At 37.9% G+C, this 26,543-nt stretch overlaps 5 protein-coding genes across 6 annotated transcripts; 3 read left to right on the top strand and 2 right to left on the bottom strand.

Annotated features, from left to right (window-relative positions):
* Positions 1–792: 792 nt before the first annotated feature.
* Positions 793–1,882, top strand: tomm5 (translocase of outer mitochondrial membrane 5). The gene is made up of 2 exons (XM_023959194.1): positions 793–1,020; positions 1,575–1,882. The coding sequence occupies exons 1-2, from the start codon at positions 900–902 to the stop codon at positions 1,607–1,609; spliced, it is 156 nt and encodes a 51-aa protein (XP_023814962.1). The 5' UTR covers positions 793–899; the 3' UTR covers positions 1,610–1,882.
* Positions 1,883–3,198: 1,316 nt separating this feature from the next.
* Positions 3,199–5,178, top strand: LOC105354952 (zinc finger and BTB domain-containing protein 5). The gene has a single exon (XM_011480426.1). The coding sequence runs from the start codon at positions 3,199–3,201 to the stop codon at positions 5,176–5,178; it is 1,980 nt and encodes a 659-aa protein (XP_011478728.1).
* A 628-nt stretch (positions 5,179–5,806) lies between these two features.
* Positions 5,807–8,812, bottom strand: LOC101154959 (glyoxylate reductase/hydroxypyruvate reductase). The gene is made up of 9 exons (XM_023959193.1): positions 8,594–8,812; positions 8,219–8,349; positions 7,650–7,722; positions 7,456–7,572; positions 7,232–7,320; positions 6,977–7,078; positions 6,671–6,806; positions 6,443–6,573; positions 5,807–6,359 (listed from the first exon to the last, which is right to left on the bottom strand). Exons 1-9 carry the CDS (start codon positions 8,677–8,679, stop codon positions 6,238–6,240), a joined length of 987 nt encoding a protein of 328 aa, XP_023814961.1. The 5' UTR covers positions 8,680–8,812; the 3' UTR covers positions 5,807–6,237.
* Positions 8,813–10,249: 1,437 nt separating this feature from the next.
* Positions 10,250–23,508, top strand: ssh3 (slingshot protein phosphatase 3). Of its 2 annotated transcripts, XM_023959196.1 has the most exons (18): positions 10,273–10,378; positions 12,254–12,387; positions 13,036–13,046; positions 14,351–14,388; positions 14,558–14,744; positions 15,939–16,054; positions 16,178–16,246; positions 16,829–16,894; positions 17,696–17,878; positions 19,237–19,330; positions 19,404–19,532; positions 19,762–19,808; positions 19,943–20,089; positions 21,390–21,590; positions 21,736–21,928; positions 22,010–22,108; positions 22,201–22,296; positions 22,410–23,508. In XM_023959196.1, the coding sequence occupies exons 5-18, from the start codon at positions 14,706–14,708 to the stop codon at positions 22,527–22,529; spliced, it is 1,599 nt and encodes a 532-aa protein (XP_023814964.1). In that variant the 5' UTR covers positions 10,273–10,378; positions 12,254–12,387; positions 13,036–13,046; positions 14,351–14,388; positions 14,558–14,705; the 3' UTR covers positions 22,530–23,508. The 2 variants fall into 2 exon arrangements, with proteins under 2 accessions (XP_023814963.1, XP_023814964.1); XM_023959195.1 differs by lacking the exon at positions 13,036–13,046 and having other exon boundaries at positions 10,250–10,378.
* An 81-nt stretch (positions 23,509–23,589) lies between these two features.
* mrpl18 (mitochondrial ribosomal protein L18) lies at positions 23,590–24,862 on the bottom strand. The gene is made up of 4 exons (XM_004073298.3): positions 24,597–24,862; positions 24,344–24,512; positions 23,867–24,101; positions 23,590–23,775 (listed from the first exon to the last, which is right to left on the bottom strand). Exons 1-4 carry the CDS (start codon positions 24,685–24,687, stop codon positions 23,698–23,700), a joined length of 573 nt encoding a protein of 190 aa, XP_004073346.1. The 5' UTR covers positions 24,688–24,862; the 3' UTR covers positions 23,590–23,697.
* Positions 24,863–26,543: the final 1,681 nt, after the last annotated feature.

Here is a 26,543-nt window from a genome sequence, read left to right on the forward strand (position 1 = left end):
CCTCCTACTCTGGGCTCCCTCTCTCCTCCCAACCTCCATCGCTGACTGCTGAACACCCCTCCTCCTCTCCTCCTAAAGGTCGTTAAAGCTTTTAAAGTAGTTTTAATTAAATAATATAGAACTAAAAAGAAGATTTGGAGTAAAAAAAATAAAATAAAATAAGACACAGTGAGACCAATTATCTTTCTAATAAACAGTTGATATTTCCATCGATAAAAATTACGTGTCGATAATAAACAGTATGAAATTAAATTTCTGGAACTTCTTGATAAAAAAAACAAATTTTTCCCCCCAGAAATAATTATCCAGAAATCTAGTTTAGCCAAATAAAGCAACACCCAAAAGTCCCACTTTGTGTGTCACGTCCACTAAAATGCACCCAAATCATCTGAATAATTTTATTACGAATTTCTAGATGTAAAATGTTAAATTATTCATTTTATTTTATTTTATTAGTGTTTGAAAAAAACGGGGGCAATACCATCGACATAAATAAAGTACGTAAAACGTAAAAAACAGTAAGAGGGAGGAAAATGCCCCCATTCATTTGGCTCAAATAAATGTTTATATTTAAGAAATGTTATTTTTAACCTAAGATAAACATTCAACTCAATAGAAAGAACACTGTTTTTAAATCTAAACACATTTTAATATCACAACAAAAAATGATACCTGAAGGATAAACTACTGAGGAAATTTAAATAAATCCAAAATTTAGAAAGAAAAAAAGATCGCTAAAACAAAAACAGCGATCACCTTGGCGAGTGCGGTTTGACCCTCCGAGGCTGCCATTCTACGTCAGCTGTGACGTATTTCCTGCCAGACTTCGTCCACCCCGTCGTCGCAAAGCTATCGACGGAAGAAATTTGACCCCAAAAAGGTTTTTAACCAAAGCTGAAATGTTTAAACTTGAAGGACTCGGTCCGAAAATGGACCCAGAGGAGATGAAAAAGAAAATGCGAGAAGACGTCATTTCCTCTGTACGGAACTTTCTTCTTTACGTCGCTCTGCTCAGAGCCGGTAAGCGTCCGCAGGTCACAATCTGTACTGACTTCTACACGTGTTTCCTCCTTTATTTGTTGTCATAGCATCGTTCTATCTCCGTGATCGATTATTAGTCTGTTCACACTGGAAGCACAAGCTGATTTTAAACACTAAAACAAAACAGGGATAAAACAGTTAAGTTCTCCTCTTGAGTGATTTGTTGATTTCTTATGTTAAATTAGAAAATTATGCATTCAAATTTGATTAAAATTAGTCTAATTTTCTATTAAAGGTGATATTTTTTAAATGCACATTTGCTTTTATGAATCGTAATTATTGAAAATAAAGATTAGCCTAGTTTATCATTAAAATAATAACGGTTCAATGTCAAGCTGTTTAAGATTTTATAATTAAAAAAAGTTCTGTTGTAATTGCAGAGATTTTAGGAAGACCTGTTTGTAAAAATTAAATGCTAAAAAACAATAAATTCACTCCACAAACTCAGCCAGAGTTCAAGTTTTTTATCCAAACTCTATTGCCATGTTGTGCAACATCTCAACATCTTTATGTGTTTTTTTTTCTGTCTGCAGCCCCATATGTGCTAAAGAAGCTGGACAGCATATGAGAAGAGGCCGAAGTCCAGCTGGATTTACCACCATCAATCAAGAGATTCCAGCATCAGAGACGGCGAGGACCTGCAGCAGATGTGGGCCATTGAAGCATCTCTTGTTCTTCCATCACTGCTTCAAAGATCTTTTTTTTTTTTTTAGTTTTGTTAAATGTTTTAAATGTCTGTCAGCCTTTATATTTAACACTTACTGTTTGTTAAGTGGAGAGTTCTGTTCAAAGAAATGTCTTTTAGTTGTACCGCTCAATAAATGGAAACAATGGTAATTTATTTGAGCATCTTTTTTATTTTCTTTATTTGTTTTTTTTTTATTCTTTTGTTTTTGTTATTTCGTTTTGCGATAGTGTAAGCAGGCGTAATTTAACAAGCATTTTAAATTCCTTGTTTTTCTCAGTTGTTTAATTTTAGAGCCAGAAGTTTCTTATTCCAGGTGTTTCTGGCTTTAAAAAGCTTCCCTAAAACAATTTTATTAGACCACTATGTTGTCATTCAATTATTAGATTTTTTATTATTTAAAGGTGTGGACGAAATAAAATATTTTGTTTTTCTCTATATGGATAGACATGCCTTTGTCATTGTTTACTTGTACAATGAGATTGAAAGCAGTCACAATATCAAGAAAAGACAGTATGTACACAATTTAAAAATGTCAGTTATGTGCTTACAGTGATTAAACAAAACTGTATATTGCAGATAAAGAAAAAGAAAAATTAAAGCCGTTTAACAAGGAGGTTAAAAAAGTATTGAAGTTTAAAAGAACAAATATGTTAATATAAACATATACAGTACATAGGTATGTGCCAGCACAGGGTGTTAATCCAGGAGTTTACGAGGGTTGTTGCCAGAAAGTTGTTCCCCTCTTCGGCACATCCCATAAGGGGTCGCCACAGCGAAACAACTTTGGGGGAAAAAAAGGGCTGTGTCTGCATTTAAATGAAGAAGCAAAAGCCTGCAGAGGAGTTAGAATTAAGACAATACAATATATGTTTCTATTCAATTTCAAACAAGAGAATTTTTAAAAACAGGTTTTTCTTTATCTTTGCATTAGTTGAGCTTTACCAAAGAATTGTGTATTATTTTTATTTCTAGCTTTTCTTTCCCCCTCCAGCTGGTCTTATAACAAAAAGAATCACCAAATTAATTGTTCTATATTCAGTAAGTAATTGCCAAGTAATTACTGTTATAGCCACTAGGGGGCAGTGTTGTTTAACCAAAGCGTCGATTAGGCAGCGGCATCCGTAACAATGGATGCTGCATCGCTCGGTTGTTTGAACCATCTGGCTTTATAATTACGATAGATCGGTTTTTAATGTATACTATAGTTTAGGCTTCCCTATCCGCTGCGTGGACTCATGTTTTACTTTTTGGAGACTATTCTCGCGTCTCCTCCGCATCCCTCGGTGCTTTTCTGCCCGCCCATTTTCCACAGCATCTCCAGGGCAGCCATCGCAGACGATGCTACTCTGAGCCGTGATCTACGTTTCAGCTGATGCATTGTAGGACTTGTAGGACTGTTTACCTCCTTCATATATTTTTTTCCACAGTAAAGTGGTGACTGTCCAAGAACTGACACTGCAGCAGCAGAGATGGACTTCCCAGGTCATTTCCAGCATATTTTCAGTCAGCTCAACCACCAGCGCCTCCACGCTCAGCTCTGTGACTGTATTGTGGTGGTCGGAGATCAGACCTTTCGAGCTCACCGCTCTATCCTGGCTGCCTGCAGCTCTCACTTCAGGGCTCTCATCAGTTCCTGTGACAGTGCCGACGGAGGATCAGAAGCAGACACATCTGCTGGAAACAGAGATCCCTGTGTGATGGCGCTGGACCCAGAGGTTGTGACCCCCGAGGCCTTTTCAATCCTCCTGGACATGATTTACACCTCAACTCTTTCTCTAGAAGCCTCCAGCGCCATGGATGTTTTGCTGGCCGCGTCACACTTGCATCTCAACACTGTGGTCAAAGCCTGCAAGCTCCACCTTTCCAGGAAAAACTTCCCAACATCAGCACCGAAGGGTTGGAGGTCGGTGAAGAAGCAGTGCCAGTGTCCGTGTTCGCAAGCAGCAGCCGGCTCCCAGCAGCTGATCATATTAGACCTGGATGATGAAGAAGAGGGAGAGGAGGTGAGTCAGTCAGGCGGAGACAAAGAGAGCTGTGGGAGCAGAGAGCAGAGTCTGGAAACGTCTTTGAGACAGAAGAGAAAATCAGAGGACAGGCCCAACGACAGGAAGAGATTCCATCGACTGCCTGGAGCAAACTATAAGGAGCGTTCGCCTACTGTGACCAGGAGCACTGAGGAAAAAAGAGGAGAGGAGACATCATCCCAAGATAGCCCCCCAAAAAGCAACGGAATCTGGGGAAACCAAGGTTTCGATGAAGACGAGGAGAAATATGAAGCAATGAAAGGAGAGTCGGAGGAGGTCCAGCTGCCAACACAGTCAGACAGCACCACAGGAGGCACATTGTGGGGGAATAGTGAGGATATGGATGGAAACCCAGTGGTCAAAGTAAAGGTGGGAAAAGAGGAGGAGGAGGAGGAGCTCAAAATGCAAATACTGGAGGTGAAGAAGGAAAACGTGAGCGCGTACTCCTCTGATCCAGAAACGTTGCCAAACAATTCCCTTCCATCCCCCCTGCATGACTGCACAAATCATACGGATGTGCATCTAAATGATGAGAAAGTGTCAATGTGTGGACATGCAGGAGGGGATTTACCATCCCTGCACACCGATGGTCAGACAGATGCACAAAGGCAGGTGGGGGATTTGGGTGAAGTCTCAGTGGATGGAGAAGGTCTGGATAGCCTCTCTGAGCTTGCTTTTTCCTGCTTCCTCAATCCCAGCAGTGAGATGGACTCTCTGGAGGAGGAGGAGGATAGTCTAGCCAGCCTCACAGCGGTCGCAACTGCGGCTGCAGCTGCCAGTGATGCTCCGACGGCAGATGAGCAGGAAGAGAAGTTGGAGGAAACAGGCGAGCCCTCAACCCAGCCCTCCGATTCTTCATCTCTGGTTTTTCCAGTCACAAACGTTCCCTTGCAGCAGTTTCTGCAGCCGACTCAAAACACAGGGTTTAGTGACACGATCATCCTCCAACCCACCCAGAACTCATTCACGGGGTTCTTGAGTGGGATCGGATCAGGCCTCAGCCTGGAGAACGCTGTCGTTCAACCTGCAAGATCCGGAAAGAGCTCTGGCACAACGTTTCGCCGCATCGCTCCCAAAGTTCCTCCAGGGTCAGAGTCGGTCACCGAGCCAGCCGGGGAGGCGGCAGATCGGCCCACCCTGACCAAAGCTTCAGAGGACGTTCTGTCCAAGTGTAAAAAAGCTGCTGCCGAGGACCATGTGTTGCTGGTGGAGGGGGAGAAGAAATACGCCTGCAAAATCTGCTGCAAGACCTTCATGAACTTGACCGACTGCAAGAAGCACATTCGCGTCCACACGGGGGAAAAGCCGTATCCTTGTCAGAAATGTGGCAAGCGCTTCAGCCAGTCCTCCCACCTCTATAAGCACTCGAAGAACACCTGCTTAAACTGGAAAGAGGGGCCGTCTTTCGCAGACACGCTGCTCTGAGCAGGAACTGTTGTCATTTTCACGTCCATTTCAGTAAAGATTATTATTTATTATTTATTTTAGAACAAAACAATGAAATGTAGCACTTTTACAACTATTGAATGGATTTCTGCACTGGTACTGTTCATATGCTAGCAATAAATGTTGTATTTTGTAGACTTTTTTGCATTTATTTAAAAAAAACTATCTAGAAATTAAATTTTAACACAAAGTCGAGTAAACAAAAAGTACTAATAATGCTAAAATAGCAGTGTGCGATAAAGAAAAAGTGTGAATTTAGAAATGTACTAAAAATTGCTACTAAAATAATTGAAACGTTACAAATTTGATGATCAATGCCCCATTCAAAAGTTCTAAAAAGATACATTTAAATAAGTAACTTTAAAAAATACTCCTAAGAAGAATCTTACTTCAACCCACTTTTCTAACCTAAATTTGGGATAAATATTAACATTATTTATCTTCATAATTGATTTTTTGTTTTTATCTCGTTTTATGCCATAAGGATGGAGTAACTATTACCAGAAAGTCCTAAACATGTTTTTGTTATCTAATAATCAAAGAATACAATAATTTTTCTTTATGTTGTTCTTTCTGGCTTACAAATAGTTGAGCAAAACTCAAACAGTATTTTTTAATCATTTTATTTTATTACTTTTTTTTCTAGTTTTCACTTGAGTAATGTTACTTTGAAGTACAGTAATGATAAAAATGGTAGCAATGAGCCAAACAGTAGAAAAGAGAATAATCACTTCATCTGGTTTGATATTAATCTGGTTTAGAGGAAATCTGTTAACATTTAAGAAATTAAAAAAAAACATTATTTCTTGCTAAAGTACTGGTTAGCTACTCTTCTTTATCTGAACCAATTTCAAAAACATGAAATAACTAAATAAAATCGTGTTTTGCTCAAGTTGAACTCATTCCTAAGTGAATTGTTGCACAAAACATTTAATCTAACACACATAAAAGAACATCTGCAGCACTAATATTGTCGTACTTCCATATTCAAACTGCTCTGCAGGGGACATTTGGCACTATGGCTTCATTGTTTTTATTCTATAGGGTCAGTTCACTGGGCATGTCTGACCCCTGCAAACCTCCCAACAGGTTTTGAGCCGCCAACGCTGACATGACGCCTCTGGTGGAGTAGGTGGCACTTCCTATGTGTGGTAAAACCACTGGAACGGAGAAGGGAAAAAAACACGATTTAAAGTTTTACAAGTAAGCTGGCTCAAAAACGTGCTTTGACTCCTTCACTCACCACAGTTTTTTAATGTTAGAAGTGGGTGGTTTGTTGGAAGAGGCTCGGGTGTTGTTACGTCCAGTCCAGCTGCGGCAATCTGACCGCTGCTCAAAGCGTCGTACAGATCCTCCTGGTTTACTACAGCTCCCCTACAACAATACAACACATGTGCAAAAATAACAAACGCCGTAAAAGGAATTTCAAGTAAAAATCCTTATCTAGTCTTTTAAATCCATGTTTTCCTACCTGCTGGAGTTGATGAAGATTGCGTTTTTTTTCATCTTGCTAAAGAAGGCCTTGTCACACAGGCCCTGGGTTTCTGGTGTAAGCGAGCAGGAAACAACTATAAAGTCACTTTCAGATGTAAGTGTGTCCAGTGGAACTGTGAAACGCAGAGGAAACTGAATTAGAATTCCAGGAAACAGAGATACCAGATAATCAAACCAGGGAATAAAAAAAGTTTTCTCTAACACTCTCTAACACAAAGAATTCATCTTCATCAGCCACTCTTGCATTACCCCATGTAAGTGTCTTGCTCCTTATTTGTCTTACCAAACTCTCCATTCACCTCTGCAGCGTAGCTTTTGGCTGTTCTCCCAGAGTACAGCAGCCTCTTCACCCCAAAGGGCAGAAGCCTTTGAGCTATGGCCATTCCTGCCCTCAGACACAAACAAGCCAGGCTTTAGACTATAAAGAATGGAAACATCTTACTACTGAACAAATATTTGCCTACATGACTCATATTAAGCTCTAGGATAATGAACTAGTGCTGTTAAGAGTAAACAAAGCAACAAGAGTTAGCTCAACCAATGCGTCCGAGTCCAATGATCCCCACTGTGCTGCCAGACAGACCATAACCGCACAACCAGAGAGGCTTCCATGAGCTCCAGCCACCACTGCAAAGAGGAAAATTACAGTGTTTCCGCTGTAGATAAACCATGCTGGGTTTGTTGCATTTGGGGTTCAAAAGTATGAGAAATACAAATTTAAAAACACATATTGCTATTAACGAGTACTTCAACCAGACTGACCTTTTAACCTCTTCCACACCTTCCGGTAATCTGCGAGATGTGGCCAACAGCAGAGCAACGGTCAGCTCAGCAGTGGCGTCCGTCAGGACATCCGGAGTGTATCCGACACGTATGCCTCTGAAACAGGCAAAGAATAATGATGAGACGACAATCACATCACCTTAATATTTTCAGCTTTTGGTGGACTAGCTCACCGTTTTTTGATCTCACTAAGGACCAAGTGGTCAAATCCCACAGACATGGTGCTGATTACTTTCAAGTTTGGCCCTAAAGAGATAAAAAAAAAAAAGACATTCAGACCTAAAAGGTTGAGTAGACTATCCTTTCTCTAATATGTTTTATTATAAATCACATAAAACTATGAGATTATAAACAAAATAATTTGTGTTTATTAGTAATAACCTCAGACACAGAATAGAAAGTTACATTTTTGAATTAAGAAGAATTAAGAAGAATTAGATAATTGAATGTTCGTTTGTTGCCTCAAGATCAATTCAAGGAAAAGTTTCTTGTTTTGCAAAGAATAAATCTAATTTTCACAGGGTTTTTAGACACAGACACAACTATTAGCATAAATTATTCATGGAATCATTAAAAACAAAAGTTAGTTTTATGCTTCAGAACATTTTTTTTAAAAAGCTGCACCACATAGGATAAGGAAAAGATTTTGATGGTAATGACACGATATGAGGTTTTTCTTTTTACTGTAGTCACTGTCTATAAGTTATTATTGTCACTTAATTAGATAAGAGGTGATGAGTACCTGCAGCATCCAAAACCTCCTGGTCGATCTTGTCTGACAGCAAACACAGAAGACCGTGAGCTCCTTGAACTCCTTTGAGGAGCTCTGATCGCGGTACTGGTTCATCTGAGTCCCACTGAGACACTTCACATCTGTTTCCATGGAAACAAACACATATCAATATGTCAAAACTGTACCTTTTCGTAATAAGATGACTTTGTTGGTGACTTGTTGTCACCATTGAAAGTTATTTGTTAACGTTTACACCTGTAACTCTCTAACTAGAGACTATTTTATTGCTTCAATGGAGAACTGCAAAGAACACAGAGTAGGAAACACTACTATAAACCTGCCTGGAGGGCTTATTTGGCCAAGGCTGAAAAAGGAAAGTCGTACCCTTCTGCTGCTGCCAGGATTTTCATCCCCTCTTGTGGGATTCGTCTGGTTATGAACACCTTCATGAGTTTAGCCGCTGCTTTCATCCCACTAACGCGCCCCGTGCTGGTGGTAGAGTCCTTTTTGAACTGAGCACAAAGGTCAGACTGCAATTTGAACCATTAAATTATAAACTACAATTCGCACAAACCGGAAGTGTTCAATGTCCGTTTTACTGCGCGTGCGTTGGATTTTCTTTTTCCCTTTTTTTTCTCAAAAACTTTATTGTAACTGCCAGGCACAACACAGAATGAAAATAAAATAAAGTGTCGCGGGTAGGAATGAATAAATAAAAATACAGAATCGGTATGTAAAACTATATTTGACAAAGCATTACAGATTTAATATTTTAAACAGTTTTATGTTGGGTCCACATTTCAAGACATTTTACAGCTATTTGTTTGTTTGAAGAAAAAAAAATCATCAGAAAACTGTTGTTTGTTTGTTTTTTGTTTTGTTTGAGTTTTAGATAATGTTCATTTATAAACGTAAAATACAGCAAGGAAAAACCAATACAAAAATGTGACTGTTTTAGGTGAAAGTTTACAAAAGGTACATTATTTCAATATTGGGTTTTGCAGAGTAAAATCTATGTAAATTATTATTACAATTTTTATTTATCTTACTGGAATTAAGATACCGATTAAAAAGCCCCATCCTGTTCCAAGATAAATCATCTATATATTGTTTCCAGTAATGAATAACACGTAGCAACAACATAATATTTTTTTTGAAAAAGTGCCTTAATGTATACATTTCCTGGAACAGAATGTAAAACAGCTTTTTCTATTATAGTTCATCATGTGCACTGAATGATTACTTAATTTTTTTAAACAATTTGTCCGCAAGTATTAATACCTTAAATATTGCATTTTTGATGACAAAAAATGTGCATTTACTTTTGATACTTGATCTGTGACATGTTATAAAGATTAATGAAAGAATTCTTCTCGTGCAGTTATAGGTATTCTCCCAAATTTCTATACAGTAGATTAAATATGGTAGCATTAAGGAGTAGTACAATAAATATCTACGGTTAGGTTGTATTCGAATATGTGTTTAGATAGATCTATCTATCTATCTATCTATCTATCTATCTATCTATCTATCTATCTATCTATCTATCTATCTATCTATCTATCTATCTATCTATCTATCTATCTAACATCTTGGAGCGCGTCTAGACTTTGTCGGTGAACTATCTTCATGGCTCTAACCTCCTCCAGCACTAAATCAAGCAACTTGTCAGATTCCTCCGACACGGGTTCTGTTCGGGGAAATGTTTAGGAATTGCTTTTCGCAATGAATATTTACGCTTTTATGCAGTACATTGATTGCATAGTGCAGCAGTGCTGAGTGTTATGCCTCCTCCTCCTCGCTATTGGCGTCTTCCTCCATATCCGGAAGACTGTGTCTTTTTTTTTAAATTAACCATTCAAATAACCATTTCCAAATCCAATCCATTGTATTTAGATTAAGTTAAGTTAAGTTTTATCCAAATCATATTTTAGGTTTCGAAGTTTCGAAGACAATCGTGTTCTTCAAATGCATCTTGCGTGTGACGTCAGTGTCTCCTCCCATTAACGCTGGTGACCCACTTTAGTCGTTTTTAGTAGCTGCTATGCCTTATGGGGATTGAAGTCTTTACTCAACATCAGCAGAGGGCGGAATAAGGAGCTGTTGGCACGGAAGACATTTAAAGACATTCATATCAGGAAACCAGAGGAGAGGTTCCAGCTCTGAAAGGTGAGGAAAATGACACGAAAGGACACAGAATTACAAAGCTGCAGCAACGTATTGGGCTAGCTTAAATTGCTTATAACAACAAGCTGCATATCATATTATTAATTTTTATGTCATTGTTAACGTTACGAATTATTATTTTTTAGCACAGCACAGGAGTCAATATATATCAGTTTATTTTGTTGCACGTTATGCTTTTGTTCTGTACTGTGGACTCAGTATTTGACCCACCGAGTTGAAGCCGGCTTCTGACTTCATAGTGAGGCTTTGCTATACTTAGTTTGACGCTGTGCTTCAGGTATGTGGCTCTGCGTACTGTTGCTTTTTATTTAGTTGGCTACCAATCTATGTTTGCAAGTGTAAAAAAAAGCTAATTATCTGCTTCTACTAGTACTGCTAAATCAAATTATTAATCTAGATTGTTAGCTGCCTTTTCCACTTTTTTATTATTATTTCAAAATGCTGTAGGCTTTGATTTAAGAGGCTTAAGAGGAAGGTTCCTTTAAAAAATGTAGAAATATGTGCATACATAAAATTATAATAGTGAAAGTGCTGAATGTTGCCAAGCAACCAAAACTGACACATTAGCAAAATACTTAATATAGTGTGATCCTAAAATGCAAGGGGGTTTAAAAAATACTGTAGACTACTGTTTTTCTAAAAATATTTTAACCAGTTTTACTTTTAAAAAAAAATTATTTAAAAGAAAGAAAGCAGCACAATTCAAAGCTGGGGTGAGTTAGTATCCACACATCCTATCATCATTCTTTGAACATTTCTGTAATTTATTACAATTTTCTTCATGATGTATGTACGTTGCATCAAATATATTTTTAAGATTTTTGTAAATGTGTCACTGAGGCATCTATTCTGCATTTTATTTGCAGAGGACATCCTAAGTTAGGTTCCATGGGGAATTCAAATGTTTTATTATCAAGAGGTCAACAATAGCAGCAAAAATAGTACAGTGTGTGAACAGGAATAGGCAAACAGCTAATTTTGTGCTTTGTGGCATATTCATATTTAATAGAAAAAAATCTTGAATCAGGTCAGTGTAGAGACTAGAAGTGTTCTCTAGTCGTTTGATCATTGCAACATTTAGCAGTGATAACGTCTGTTGCACTTCTTTCTTTTAAAGTGTGCCAGTCTAATTCTAGTCCAGATATTTTGTAAAGGAATTTTTTTCCAGGCTACTAGCAACACCATGATGATATGACCTACACCCTGCTTTAGAGATGATTTACATTTTAAATCAGATTCTTGATCTTTTCCTTTCATTTTAAATACATGCTAACCTAAAAAAGGCGTTGCTGTGATAATTATATAACAGTCCTAAAGTCTGCCAAACCTTTCCAAACTTTTTTTTATAGCTACACGGGGTTTTTACGCATGGTTTAAGTTCTTTTAAACATCAGAAAAACATTCAGGTGCTTAGAGGTGCCAATGACTGCACACAAACAAGTTTGTGCAAGTTTGAGGAATAATTAGCACATAAAGTGTTCAAATTATCTTCACCTGACCTCTCTAAGCAAATTCCTTAAAAAAAATAATAAAAGCGGTTTGTTTTTGTTAAATGCACTGATATAATACATTTCGGTTATCCAGGAGTACTCTGTAACATTTACTTTAGTCTCATTTTTTGGTCTAAATTTGTACAAAAAGAGATGCTGAACCAGTCTTTCAAATAAAAATGTTAATTTTGCTTAGCAAAGGGGTTCTATTCTTTTTATTCTCATTAGATTGAATTTCACAAAAATAATTAATTTTCTTCCAAAAAACAGACACACATTTTAAGCTGGTTGAGTTAGTTTAGGCTCTTTAGGTCCTATTTACTGCATGTACCGGTAATCTGTCTGAAATATCTGTTTATCATTACAGAAAGGAGCACAGAGCTGTTGGCTGAGGAACCTGTTGGGACCTGCCAGAAACCACAGAGTGCAGCAGAGGCAGACCGCCGCTGTGCAATGGCTTTGTTGACCCTGCACAGGATCCCATCCATAGCTGCCGCTCCAGTAAGACGAGTCACCTACACAAACATTTTCCACTGCATCCTCAGATGTGTGTCAGGTTTACGGTTCCTTCAGAGAGCCAGGAATTTTGTCAACAACACGCGCACACAGACACCCGTCAGTTCTGCGTGGAGAACGCACTCAGCTGATTTCTGTAGACAACTGGGCCATATTTTCCCTATTAGATAAGCAGGCGGCTTGTCTGAACGTTACTACAAAGGATAAGTTGCACCATTAGTCTTCCAGGAAAAGATGTCGTAAAAATTGGGTTTAGGAATGACTGGCCTCATTACAACTACACCACCTTTTGTTTCAACTGCTAAGTAAGGCCAATTTATTCATTAAAAAAAAGTCATTTAAATAAAACCTCATCTGCTTCTGTCATCTTTTGTTTTTTCTCTCATTACATCATTAATTGTTCAAAGGTTTGTCTTTTGTCCTGTACTTGATCTGTTCACTATAAATGACTGAGGTATGGCTTCTGGATTCATTCTTGGCATATTTCTGTCACATAATCTAATCTTCCAACTATCTTAACTTATGTTTTCTCCTTTTCTCCTTTTTTTTCTGCTATCCTCTCATCATTCCTCCTCTGGCTCCCACCCACTTTTCTTTGCTTTTTTTTTTCTTGACTCTGTCTGGACTTGTCAGTTACATAAAAGGTAATGATACTGTCTCAAGTTTCTTTTCCTCGTAACCACTGCAGTTCATTCATTTTTAGTTATTCCTCTATTTTAACCTCTCTAGTTTTGTGTTATATCCCTCCTTAGTTTCTATTTTTGCTCAACAATGTCCTTAATATTCAGCTTGTTTAAACCCAAACCCACACTTTAATTACTTTGCACAGACTTGTCCCTCTTTGTGTGTGTTTGTCTTCTCTCTGCTGCACCTCATTAAAGTTGTTTTACTGGTCATGAGAATTACTAAAAATATTTCCTATCTTTTGTGTCTGTACATGCACAATAAAAGAACTCAAAATCAACCTTAGCTTTGTATTGTTTGAGAACTTTGTTTTTACAGCACCTTTATCTTAATTTAGTTCAAATTTGGACAAAAATATCAAATTTGGATCGTTATGTTGCTGTTCAAAGATCTGCTAAGGTTCAGACTGTCTTCTTTTTAATAACAAAACACATTAATTTGGCAGTAATGTATGTCTATAATTGCATGCATTCAACATAAACGGGAAGACACAGTCCCACTCTGATCCTCTATTGATCTGTTTTCCAAGCATCTGCAGTGGTCTTTTTATTAGGATTATGCAGTTTTTAGCCAAAATAAAAAAAAACGGTGTTGCTTTCATGGACATAGTTCCTGCAGAGCAGCAGGAGTTCATTAGAAATTCGCCTGTCCCCACTTCCCATCACCCATCTTTTTACACGCTCTCCCACTAGCTTACAGCCCCTCACATTCCCAACAAAAATGCCACTATTGGAGCTATCCAGCCGTATCGTTCTGAGCCAGATGTCAGCTCAAACGAGGAAAAAAAAAGACCTACATGGATCTGTTTGTCTGCAAGTGGATGCATCGGAATGGAGCGGAGCAGGGAGCTGGTGGACCGCACAGCATATTTTCTACATAACAAATCCGATCTTTTTCAAACAGCGGTTTTTGTCTGCTCCTGATTCATAAAGATTTAAATAAAGAAATAACCAGAAAAGTAATTTAAGCTTTTTTTTTTTTTAAATACAGTACAGACCAAAGGTTTGGACACACCTTCTCATTCAAAGACTTTTCTTTATTTTCATGACCATGAAGATTGTAGATCAAGACTGAAGGCATTTTCATAGTCATGAAAATAAAGAAAACTCTTTGAATGAGAAGGGGTGTCCAAACTTTTGGTCTGTACTGTATATCCTCCATCATCAGAAACACGTTAAAAGCATGATTTTCATCAGAGTGGGTCTCTAAGCACAATTAATGTTTATATTTTAAACAGAATTGTAATTGGTTTTTGTTTTTGAAGGATGAAAGCTTCCAAAGAAGAGGGAGACTTGAGAAAAGGTAGCTGTTGCTCTATATAAGCTTTAAAGTATCACATACATCATATGAGACTGTTTTTGAAGGAATACCTCTTAATCTGTAACAAAACATTTGTTGGTCCTACTGACTGAAAGTGTCTACTAACTGACTAAATGGTGTGTAAACGAATGAAACTTTCTTTTATTTACAGGGAGAGCTTTGCTCTTGTGAAAGGGGCAGTGCTTCACCTGGAAGATGGCGAGAGAAGTGATCCACCGAAGGGAACTTCACCACTTGCATCTCCTCCTACAAAGCAAGGCAACGCAGCATCAGTCACGAAAAACAAACACATCCACGCCATGCTGGAGCAGCTCAGACCGGAAGATACCATCAAGCTGGTGAGGTGTTTTCCATGCTGCAAGTCAAGTCATTAAAACCTAAATAAAGAGTTAAGTTTGGATCCTGGTTAGGTAAACTCTGCCCTTCTAAGGATTTTAAGTCATACATTAAACGCAGTTTATAAAAGTAGAGATATTGTAATTAATCTTTTAGCTTTCTTGCTACTTTGACAATCCTTAGTCTTTAAAAACAAAAGCTGTTATTTGGGTGGCATTTATAAATAATCCTGTGAGTGTGGCCAGACTCTTGGCTGTGTCATTATATACCTATTGTGAAACTTCATCTCCTCTGACTAATAATTGAATACTTAGAGGAAGCTTTTCAGTCTTCTCAGGGTTAGCACAGGAAGATACTCTTCCTCCACTTGTCCTCACTGATGCAGACAGCTGGGTTTAAGAAAAACTGCTGGTTATTGAAGGGAAGCATCTGTGATGCAACTGGATGACACTTGAATAAAGTCCTGTAAAAAAAAAAAAAGGTTTCAGAGTATTTAAAAAAAAAACCCAGTGCAACAGCTGACCTGAATATTACAAAAGTATTGCAGGAAAAAATAATTTATTCAACCAATCGATAACCCAAAGTGATCAGTTTTGGAATTTCAGGCTTAATAAACTTATAATGGAAAGTATGGAAAAGAAGTAAAAAATAGGGTGGGATTTTTAAATGTTTGCATCTTTCCCGTTCAAGCTATCAAACTATTTGACAATCATTATATTTAATCAATTCAATGTGTCATTTATGTGTACTGCATGTTTAAGTGGAAACATGTCTATTTATGATTAGGAGCAATTAGATTGTCCAGAAGAGAGCATTCTCTTTCTTTTCTGAATTAATATCTTAAATAGATGTGATGTATCTATGTATTTGTAATTTATTTGTTTTTCCCCTTTGTTTCCATTGCTGAAATTTGTTGAAAAAAAAACAAATCAATGAGGAGTTTGAGCACACAAAAATCTAGATAATACTGTGTAAACACTGAGACTAGAAAAATGATAGAAAATAACGTAAACTGAGCTGACTTTTTGTTGTATTTTTCACACTATATAGTTTTTTGAGTTGTCTAAAATAAGCAAAAATGGTATTATAGGATACAACGGCGTCCGACAGCCTCACAGATGACCTCACTTCTGTCCATTCTCTGCTCTCTGTCTCTCATATTTTGGGCTAATGCACCCCTGGGTTCTGCCTTGCAGGCAGTGGAGTTGGAGTCTGTCAGTCCAGTCAGAGTCAGGTATCTGATCATCGTCTCCACGCAGGGCAACAAACAGGAGAGCATCCTTCTGGGGGTGGACTTCCCCAGATCAGACAGGTTCGTGTAACTCAGATGGCGGTGTACCGTTCTGCAAAGACGAGCACAAGGTCCTGTTTATACTCTTTTAAATATTTCAGTTCAACCTTGGTAAGTTAAAATATCCCACTTGATTCTTTGCAGCAACCAATGCACCATTGGCCTGGTTCTGCCAATATGGAGTGACACACAGGTGTATCTGGATGGAGATGGGTAATTTATTTATTTCTTTAATTAAAGAAAAATAAAGACTGAGAATCCCAGGGGTTTATTGCAAAATGAATGTTTCGTTTATAAAGTTGACTCATTAAAGGTTAAATTAAACATATTTAATCTTTCAGAGCCTGATATTTTGTGGGGTTTTTTTTATTTAAATAATAGCATGTGTTCTTCTTTTCTGTATGTTTGGTCAGTTTAGCTGCTTTGAAGTGAATGCTTCTTCTTTTTTGTGAGGTTGTAGTTCGTCTAAAAGACCAAATGTGTTGGTTGGGTTGTTTTGTAACTAAAGTTTGTTCTCTGTTATGATTAAAATAGCCTCAGAGTTTCTTTTCAAGGAGGAAGATGCTGTGAAACAGAGCGTTTAAGCTAAAGTTCTTGTAGGGAGTTCTTCTTAGTAAATCTGCTGACACGTTCATCCACATTTCACTGAATAATTGTGTTCATATCCTCCTCATTATCAGTCAAAGCGTCTCTGGTTTTCACTGCATCCTTTCTCTTTGCCCTCTTTGAGAAGACTGTGCTTTTGTCCAGCAAAAGATCAATACCTCCTTAAATAGTTCTGTTTGTCTTCTGCAGTGGTTTCAGTGTTACCTCAGCAGAGGAAACCCGAATCTTTAAGCCAGTTTCCATGCAGACCATGTGGTGGGTATTCTACACAATTATTATCTTTGTATTCCTCTTGCACCTTCCTCTGAATTTGAACTGGGTTACATCCAGATGGCATTAGAACATTTCTCTTTCATGTTGTCACTTCTTTATTATGTTGTTTTAAAATGTGGCCCAAAAAAGACTAAAATTGTGTGTTTTTGAGCTGCTAGCTGGTAGCCTCATGCAAAACAAAAGAATAATCATAGGCTTGGGGAAGCTGTGCGTGCCAGGGTGTTGTTTTTTAGCATTCGAGAGCGGAAAAATGTCAGCTGAGAGAGGGGTGGTTTGTTGTGCTTCAGAGGGATTTGTTTCATTTAACATCTCAGCTGACATTTAGTCATTTCAAACTTCCAAACTTGTCCTGTAGACATCCAATAGAAATGAAAACTCATACGTACTGAAACGACGTGCAACTGCACGAAGGGATATCCTGTCCCAACATAAACAAACAAAAAAGATGGGTTGTTAATGCTACGAAGTTGGTGAGTGTTGAAAAAGTAAAAAAAAAAAACCTGAAAGGTTGCACATATTCATCAGCCTCAGACATGAAGAAGTGTTTGGTTGGTATGAACTTTACAGCCACCAATTTCCTTTGTGTACACAGACAAGCGTTGCGTAACTCCACCTGTCGTTACAATCCTGAACAATGACTTCAGCGGTGGTTTGCACTGCAGAAGGCCTCTGGAGGAATGGCTGAAGAGAGATCATGTGGCGCTTGCAGCTTTATTATTTTTTTATTGTTTTTAGATTTGATTCTCAGGAAAACAGTGACACTCCTTTATCTCTTGCTGTAAGGTCAGTGTTGCAGGTGCTGCACGGCTGCTGTGAGCGGGCTGTCAAGGCAACGCTGATCCCCGGCACCGGGCTGGAGTGGGCCCAGCACTACATTCAACACGTCGAATCGGATCGGGTCTGCCTCAATGAGTGGGAAGCCATGAATGACCTGGAGTCAGTCCGCAGAGACAGTGACGGACAGAGGTAAAAATATACATATATATATATATATATATATATATATATATATATTTATCCCAGCTTTCAGAACCCTTTAAACTCTGATCATCTTTTGGTCTATTTTCAAAGTGTTTCCAGTGGTCTTCTAATCATAATTATACCGTTTTTAAGCTAAATCAAAAACCCTGTGTCATTTTCTACGACATAGTTTCTGCAGAGCGGCAGGAGTTCATTAGAAACTCACCTCTGAGTTGTGGGTGGCTCTGTTGGTGTGGTGGAAGCCTGTCCCCCACTTCTGTTTACATGCTCTCCCACCAGTTTACGGTCCCTTACAACCCCAAATTTACGGTGCTTTGTTGAAGCTATCCAGCTGTAGGTTATTAAACCAGATGCCAGCTAAGACGAGGAAAACAAAGACGTACATGGACCTTAGTCCTCTACAGGCTGATGCATTAGAATGGAGTAGAGCAGGGCTTGTGCCCCACCAATTGTCGCTTCTACATTCAAACTACAAGCTTTATTCAAGGACATTTTTGCGTCTGCTCCTAATTTACAACCATTTAAATGAAGAAATTCTCAGAAAATGCAATTTTAAGATGAATTTTCTTTAAACATGTCTTTCAACGTTAGAAAAAATGTCAGGAGAACATGTTAAAAACACCAAAAACATAAGTTTTATGGGAATGGGTCTTTAATGTTTATTGAGCAGCAACATAGACTAAATTTAAATAAACTTTTTTCTAGTTCTAATTGTAGTTCTATATCTTGATTGAGACAGTGTTGTTTAAAGATACTTTTCTGATGATGGTAGCTAAAAATCTGATCATCTTTGGGAAATGTCCAAGTTAAAGAATGAGATATTGAGTATTGTAGCATATACACATTTTATAGCAATTTGCTCCACAGAAAAGGCACCCTATTATGTAATACATGTATCAGTTCCATGACTCTTTCTCTAAGCTAACATTGTTTTCTAAATTAAACATTTACCGTCTAGTTTCCTGAAATTTTTTAGTGCAGTTGTTGCTACAACAACAAGGAAAAAAAGGAATAATTTTGATTCTGTTTCACGTGTTCGACAGGAAAATGCTCATTACTGTGCAAAGAAAGTCACTTCCTGAAGTGGAAAAATAAGCCATTCCAAGTCAAATACTATGTAAATATCCACTTTAAGTCATTTCAGGTCTTTTCCGTTTCAGACTTTTAAAATGAGCATTTAACAACATTCAGCTAGTAGTGGTAGTAATGCAGCCAACTCTTATAATGATAAAGCTGTGGTGCTGATGTACTTTAGGTACTGTGTAAAATAGAGTAAACACTTTGTCATCTGTTATGAAAATGCAACAGATTGTTTAAAAGCTTTTCTCTTTTTATGAATAAAGTTCAGCTGACAGACTTTCCAATGAAATGCTGATCAAAGAGCACCTGAGAGACATCATGAGGACAGAAGACCTGGACAATCTCACCTCTAAAATGGTGAGACAATAATGGAAGACATGGAAAAATGGTTTATTAAATGGGTAAACGGGTTTTGCTTTCCCTACTGTAGGTTCACACTACTCTGGAAAAAAGGATAGGCTTTGATATGAGGCCCTACAAGCAGTACATAGACAACGAGATTGTGGTTACCATGGCGCAGATGGACAAGCCATCCAAAATATTTGACTACTTATACTTGGTGAGTTTTTATTTTTTTCATTTTCTAAGCACTAAGCTTCATTTTGCCGTGACAAAAAGAGGTGTTGTGTTTCTCAAACTGAAGGAAGTGCGCTTTCGCCAGGATGTTGTCATGTGACTGTGACTTCCTCTTTCTGGGACATGTGTGTTAATAGTGATAGGGAACACGGCCTTTCTCGCCGTGTGTAGCCCTGACTAAACCTCTTTCTAAAATGTGTGTTTGCTTTCAGGGCTCAGAGTGGAATGCAGCTAATTTTGAGGAGCTGCAGAAAAACAAGTTGGTGTCTTTTGCCCCTAACATTTTCCCCTTTTCAAACGTTCTATATTTTGTTTTTTACCATATAAAACACTTTTTGAACCCTATTTTGTCAGAATAAAAGTAAACATAAAAGTTTTGACTGTATTTTTCAGTGTCGGCTACATTCTGAACGTGACAAGGGAAATTGACAACTTTTTCCCAGAATCCTTTACCTACATGAACATCAGAGTCTATGACGTGGAATCCACCAACCTGCTTCCCCACTGGCCAGACACATACAACTTTATTAACACTGCAAGGTAGGACGAAATCAAACCCATCAGAGGAGGCTCCGCCTCCAGACTGTAACTGTTAATAGATCATCTGCTGGAGTTCTTTTTGGTTTTGTAATAATTCTCTTGGTTCTGGATAGCATAAAAACTTCATCTGTCATAGTGGATCAAATAATAACAGATATGGTTTTCACAATGTAGTTTTTACAAAAATGAGTTACTGCAAGGCCTAAAAGGAGAGAGAGAAGCTATTGTTTGTGTTATTTTAGTTATAAAAGCCAGACTGCACAGAAAATAAAACAATGGCTACACATTGGGTCTATCTGAAGCCTAAATCATTACTGTCCTTATGAGTGAATAAAGGGTGTCTGTGGGCAAAAGATGGGCACATCTGTACAAAATGTCATCGATTGCTTGGTGAACTCCTGGGGCAGAAACTTTCCCCCTAGTTGTTTTCTACAGGCGCGTGACGGGTCGTAGACTGCAGCATTTGTCAGTAAGCAGCCAAAGTGTGCACCATTCTAATATCTGGAGTTCTGCGTAATGGCACCATATGACAACATCAACCTCCTTTATAAGTGCATGCAACTTACATTATTACATATACTTACCTCACGCAAGACAATGGTACGTTCCATTTCCTGGTATGTTAATAAATGTTTAGTAATGAATAACTTTATTGATTTAAACAAATATAAATATTTATATGTTTAGCCTGTTCTGTTTTATTTTAGCTAGGAGTTAAATAGGCTGCTGTGTGATGAAATCAGCAGAGTAGCCAATCAGATCTGGAATCTGTGTGGCAACGCAAGCAAGGAGGCTTCTGTGTTCCACATCGAAGCTTTACAGTGAGAGTGACATGTCTGTGTCATTATCTCACTATTAAAACTCCTGCATCATGAAACTGCAAAACACAAACAACTCTAGGCCCAAAATGCACAGCCCTCCCACTGCCTTAGGCAACCCGGAATGCTGTGACAGAGCTGTGCATGTGACCTGGAGTTGTTCTTTGTGTTTGTGAGTTCAGCCACAATTTAACTCTGGTATGACTGCGACATGTATCCTTAAGGAACACATTCAATGACTGCCGTGAATGCATTAAAAGAGCTGACAAGCTTTCCCATTGAAATTCACAGAAATTGTTTGACAGCCTCTGTGGAATTCTTGCACTTCACCTTTGGGGCATGTAAAGCATTAGTACTGTCATATAAAGCTACTTGAGAAAAAAACTGAAGTCCAAAACATTTTAAGTAAATAAATTACATTATGTGGGAGATTTCCTCAAAATTGAAGTTTGTTTAAAGCCTTCTGACTCTGCGTGACACAGGAAAACAGGACAGGCTGTGTTGGTGCACTGCAAGATGGGAGTGTCTCGATCCGCATCCACGGTGATCGCTTATGCCATGAAACAACAGCGCTGGTCACTGGAAACGGCACTGACCTATGTGAGGGAATGCCGATCCATCGTGAATCCCAACGAGGGCTTTATGAAGCAGCTTCAGACCTACAACGGCATCCTCACAGCCAGGTCAGATTCTATTAACGGAAAAAGCATGATTTTTTTGTTTGTTTAGCTTGTGTACTTGACCTTTTGTTTTCACAGTAGGGATCAAGAAAGAAACGTTTTTTAATCAGATTATAATTTTTTTTTTTTTTATTTCTTGTCTTTATAGCCAAATGCGTCACTCTGAACTCTTTAGACGAAAGTCTAAAGACCTTAGACAAAAGTCAGTGAGAAGCGAAAAAGACGGAAAAGAAAAGCCAGAGGGTAAAAAAGAGGACGAGGAGGAAGAAGACAGTGATGAAAGTACTGAAAGAGATTATGACAGTCAAGACAGTCCAGAGAATTCAGAGGATGACTCAGAGGTAAATATCTTTATTTATCAATATTTTTTATCATATATATTATTTTGTATCTTTTTTTAAATCATATTTAATCAAACGCAGGTGTTTGACACTTCTTACGTGGAGTCTGACCGCGTGCAGCCAAAGGAACTAGCAGAGCCAGCAGTCGATCCTGTCGTCACTTTAAATGAACCGGAGAAGGTAAACTGTTAGTGGATCCAGTTGTAGTCCTGCTATAATAAGCACACAGTATGTCATTTGTAGATCTAAAATGTCTCCTATTTCTTTTTTAGGTTCCTTCAAGCATAAACCGCAGCGGGAGGATGAACCTTTTCTCTCTCATGCAGTCCATTTGTGAATTAGAGGATGAAAATAAAGGACATGAACAAGTGAGGAAAACTTTCCTTTTTTTAATTTTAAAAATAAAGCTATGTATTTTCAAGAACTCCCCCATAAGGACTTTGTGTAATAGTACAATCCTCTTAATATCTCCTTTTCAAAGCTGCCTGGCAGTCCAAGGAGATCTCCAAGACAGCGGATACGTAGCCAAGGGCGACGGAGTCTGACTCACCAAAGAGCCTGCGTGGACGTTTCACCAGAACCAGGACAAAGCCGGCCCTAAAGCAATCAAAGTAGAAACGGACAAACGGGGGGGAGGAATCATAAAAAGCCACCCAGGAGAGTAAAGTCCCGAACAGCAGGATTCATGCCAAGGCTTTTATAAACCATATCAAAGTTGTATTTTACATGCTGTTCCTTATTTTGTGCACGTTTCTGTTGATTGTAACTGAAGGGTAATTTTCTATGGGATCTTTCAGTATTACTGTATCTGTGAGAGAGTAGCTAAAGAAGCTGCCACCCTTCTTTGTATTGTTATTTCCCCCTTTTTTTCTGTTTCTGTCCCATCAGTTAATCAAAAAGACCTATGCAGTATCTTTTCCTACACACATCTCGTGTTTCTCCACATCCTTTCAACCCTCGGATGAATATTTGCTGTGTCTAAGCTGTGCATTTTGGAGCATACATCAGGGCCAGTTTTATGGTGCATGCCAGTTTGCCAAATAATGTATTTGTACATGCCAGTGACTGTTGTCACCCATTTTATCATTTTAACTAAACATTAGTGCCTTCAACCTAAGAATGAAAGGGCTATGACTTGTGTTTTAATGTTTTTAACGGGACTCTGGGGGAAATTTTTCTTTCTACATCAACTCAAAACTGCATTTTGCAAAAAGTGTATATGTGTATATATACACACACAATATATGATTGCTGGATGACTTGGGTGCATGAGCTTGTATTCAATTCAGGATTATGTGCATTTATGTAGACATCAAATTGATGGGTTAATTATTGATGCTGTTGCGAGATGTTTCATGCTGGTGTTATGTTTTGCTTGGTAAAGGCTTAATTTTCACATTAAAGGCAGAAATGTGGGTTTTGTATTCTGTCCACACACTGTCCACGCTGCTGAAAGTAAACGTTCACCAGATTGTCTTCCAAATAAGTTTGTGTTCACATCCTTGTTAAGTGAAACTGTTCACCGTCTGCACCTCACTTGTTTACAAGCACTTTGAGTGAAAAATAAATTATTGTACTCTAAGGACTTTGTGTTCTTAAAAAGAAGAAATCCACTTCAGTTTTGAAATATTTAGTTTAAAAGAGACAAAACTCTCTGTTGGTAATGTTCTTAGAACACATTCATTTATTCTGAGTGGCCTAAATACAGTCATTTCTGTTAACAGAATAAGGGGGAATAGGATATCCATCAAAATTTCTAAATAAAAGTTTCATGTCCCAATGTATTTTCTTCTAGGTTCGCTGAGAACGATTCCTCCCTCTTTCATTGCACTCCTGAAAGCTTGAACCTGCAAGACAGGGGGGGTAAAAAAAAAAAAACAATGAAATGGAGTTCAATGGAATCAAACATCTTTGTCTAAATTAGAGCAGTGCACTCACAGAATCGGAGCGGTATGTCCAGGGAATGGCCCTGTACACCATTCTCGTGATACCAGCCTGCTGGCATCGGCGGGCCAGCACCTCTCCCACAGCCTGACAGGCAGCCACGCAGTTAGTGGATGGCAGCTCCTTCTTCAAGGCCCACTCTTTGGTTGAACAAGAAAGCACCGGAACAGGGGAGCTGCTGGAGAACACCTGAGCGGTCACGTGGTGTTGGGTGCGAGAGAACATTAACCTGAAAACACACAGAAGAGAACTTTAGATAGGTTGAAAAGCTTTGTGCAAGAATAGAATCAACATATTTTACTTAACAGGTTGAAATTAAAACCGATTTACTTTTGAGTTATTTATAAGTCCTCTAAAAAGTAAAATGGTTAGTATTCTGACGTTAGAAATCTGTCCATAGTGTAAGTTTGAATTCCCCTCAATCGATTTACAAAAAGAGATGCTAAATATGTCCTTGGGTGTGATCTGGACCTATGGTAGAACTCCCGGTGAGGCCACGTCGTCTTCCAGCCTCGGTCCTTTACCGCCAGAGCCATCTGCTCCAGATTCCGCGGGTTTCTGTTCACAAACGTGGGGCTCACGACTTCGTTTTCATCGGGGGTCGGCTCCGGATCAGTCCCAGCCTGACTCATGCACCGAGCTGGAATAACAAGTGCTCATTAAAATCAAACGCTCTGTAGCTAACAAACAGATAAATATAATACTCTGGTAAAAGTAAACTCACCTGTTGTATTATTGGCAGGCAACGCAGGACATCTCCGCTGAATTTGACCCAACAAAACCCGAACATTGCGGCTAACTTCGTTCAAAAACATGTTAGCTTTTGCTTTGTTCAGTTCTCAAACTAAAAACTGTTAATGCCCTAACATTTAATCAAATTTTATGTGATTTAACACAAGGGTTTAAAAATTAGGCATGAATTATAAGATTTTTCCCTGCGCCATTTTTGACATTGCAATAATATCCGGTTCGCCTGGCGTAACTAAATATGGAGTACGGGCAGAAACAAAGCTTTGCTAAAGGTTCCGTTTACCTTACCCTGACCTCTAGTATTTTCGCATGAAACTTTCTTTTCTTTCTTTTTTTTTCAAATTAGACATTTTCTTAACTCAAAAATTAATATAAAAAGATTTTTAACATTAAAACAAAAGTAAATAACGAAAAATAAAAAAAAGAAATAATAGATATATAAACTAAGGCCTTTTTGGTTAAAAAAAAAAAGAAAATTAAGAGCAAGCCATTATACTTCTTAAACTACGCAAAATATCTTATTTTTTGTGGGTCTATCCTAAAACCTAACTTAAAATGTTTTTACCGTAACCATGATTGATAACTTTATACTGCAGATCTTACATTCTAGATTTAGAGGATTCCATTGGAATCTATAGGGAAATATGTTTTAATGGAAGTTTTAACATGTTCTCTGCTTTATAACCACTGCTTTCAGTCCTGAAAGAACAATTAAATCTGTTTACACATGTGTGACACAGGTATAAATATTTACATGTTAACAGTCTTAAAACTTAAACAAGAAAAATAACACAAGAAGCAGAAAAAAGCAGGAAGTTACAGTTTGCACATATTTTAAAAGTAATAAATATTAAAGAAAACGTTATTCCATCCATACAAGAAGTTTGGGGTCAGTGAAACGCATCTAGAGTACATTAAAATCTGTGCAGCAAATAACACAAATATTGTCATTTTAACAATGGGAAAAGGGCAGTTTGACATTTGTCATGCTTCAAAAACTGGAAGTTACCAAAAAAAAAAACAGTTTACATAACTTCTCTTATCGTGAAGGGTGTAGACCTGTTGTACTTTAAATGGCAGAGTTACAAAACATTCTTTGTTAGTACTTCTGTGTGAGCAGGAAATGCTTCTTTTAACAGAATACTATTCAAAATACAGTACTAATAACAAAATACTACACTGTCCAAGTCTTTAAGGATGCTGCTCAGGTCAGCAGCGGAGCTAAGAACAAGAGTTCTCTATTTAAGGAGTATTGTGTTTCTTTCAGTAAAAAAACTGTTTGACAAAAGAGTTTATTCAAAATCAGTAACTATAAACTTTTTTTATTTAAGATATAGGACATGAACAGGGGCCAGAGCCTGCTTGTCATTGAATATTGGCAAAAGTACAGACCTCTGAATAATGTATATAACTGCTGACTTTATGTGTGATTCAAGGAAGATTTACAGAATACTTTAAGTCAACGGCATCAGATTAAAAAAATAGCTTAGCAGTAATCATTTAAGGTCTGCTCTAGGAAGCAAGACTGTTACTGAACTGGATTCTTGGAGCCTGCACGGACAGCCTCTTGTGTAGTTTGAATGTTAAAGAGCACAATTTGGAGAAAAAAATGCTCTTTTCAATTTTGCTCAGTTAAAATATAATCCGTGTACAGATAGCTTTATTGATCAGGTGGCCAAAATAAAACTTGCACATCTGCTAAACATCAATGAAATGTCTAAATGAAGTAACATTTTCAACTGTATTTGCTTCATCATCTGCCTTACCTGTAAAAAAAAAAAATTAACAAGCACCTCTATAGCAAATAAATGTCATTTTGGATTAAAAAAAAGATGTAACGGTGAGTTAAATGCTATTTCTTGTTATTTTAAGATGTCCACATAAGTCTTGAAGGTTGACTCTTTTGAAACGATTTCACAAA

Source organism: Oryzias latipes, chromosome 10 (genome assembly GCF_002234675.1).
Source record: "Oryzias latipes chromosome 10, ASM223467v1".
NCBI classification, from domain to species: Eukaryota; Metazoa; Chordata; class Actinopteri; order Beloniformes; family Adrianichthyidae; genus Oryzias; species Oryzias latipes.

Bases quoted from the DNA above. Each gene is read 5' to 3' on its own strand.
- LOC101154959 (XM_023959193.1), bottom strand. From the start codon at position 8,679: ATGAAAGCAGCGGCTAAACTCATGAAGGTGTTCATAACCAGACGAATC. The intron at 6,574-6,670 runs GTAGGAAAACAT...GTATTGTTGTAG, and splicing joins ATCTTCATCAACTCCAGCAG to GGGAGCTGTAGTAAACCAGG. The intron at 6,360-6,442 runs GTGAGTGAAGGA...TCTCCGTTCCAG, and splicing joins TCTAACATTAAAAAACTGTG to TGGTTTTACCACACATAGGA.
- LOC105354952 (XM_011480426.1), top strand. From the start codon at position 3,199: ATGGACTTCCCAGGTCATTTCCAGCATATTTTCAGTCAGCTCAACCAC.
- mrpl18 (XM_004073298.3), bottom strand. From the start codon at position 24,687: ATGTTTTTGAACGAAGTTAGCCGCAATGTTCGGGTTTTGTTGGGTCAA. The intron at 24,513-24,596 runs GTGAGTTTACTT...TTGTTATTCCAG, and splicing joins GCCTGCCAATAATACAACAG to CTCGGTGCATGAGTCAGGCT. The intron at 24,102-24,343 runs GTCCAGATCACA...GTGTGTTTTCAG, and splicing joins CACCGGGAGTTCTACCATAG to GTTAATGTTCTCTCGCACCC.
- tomm5 (XM_023959194.1), top strand. From the start codon at position 900: ATGTTTAAACTTGAAGGACTCGGTCCGAAAATGGACCCAGAGGAGATG. The intron at 1,021-1,574 runs GTAAGCGTCCGC...TTCTGTCTGCAG, and splicing joins CGTCGCTCTGCTCAGAGCCG to CCCCATATGTGCTAAAGAAG.
- ssh3 (XM_023959195.1), top strand. From the start codon at position 12,340: ATGGCTTTGTTGACCCTGCACAGGATCCCATCCATAGCTGCCGCTCCA. The intron at 14,745-15,938 runs GTGAGGTGTTTT...TCTGCCTTGCAG, and splicing joins CGGAAGATACCATCAAGCTG to GCAGTGGAGTTGGAGTCTGT. The intron at 21,591-21,735 runs GTCAGATTCTAT...TTGTCTTTATAG, and splicing joins AACGGCATCCTCACAGCCAG to CCAAATGCGTCACTCTGAAC.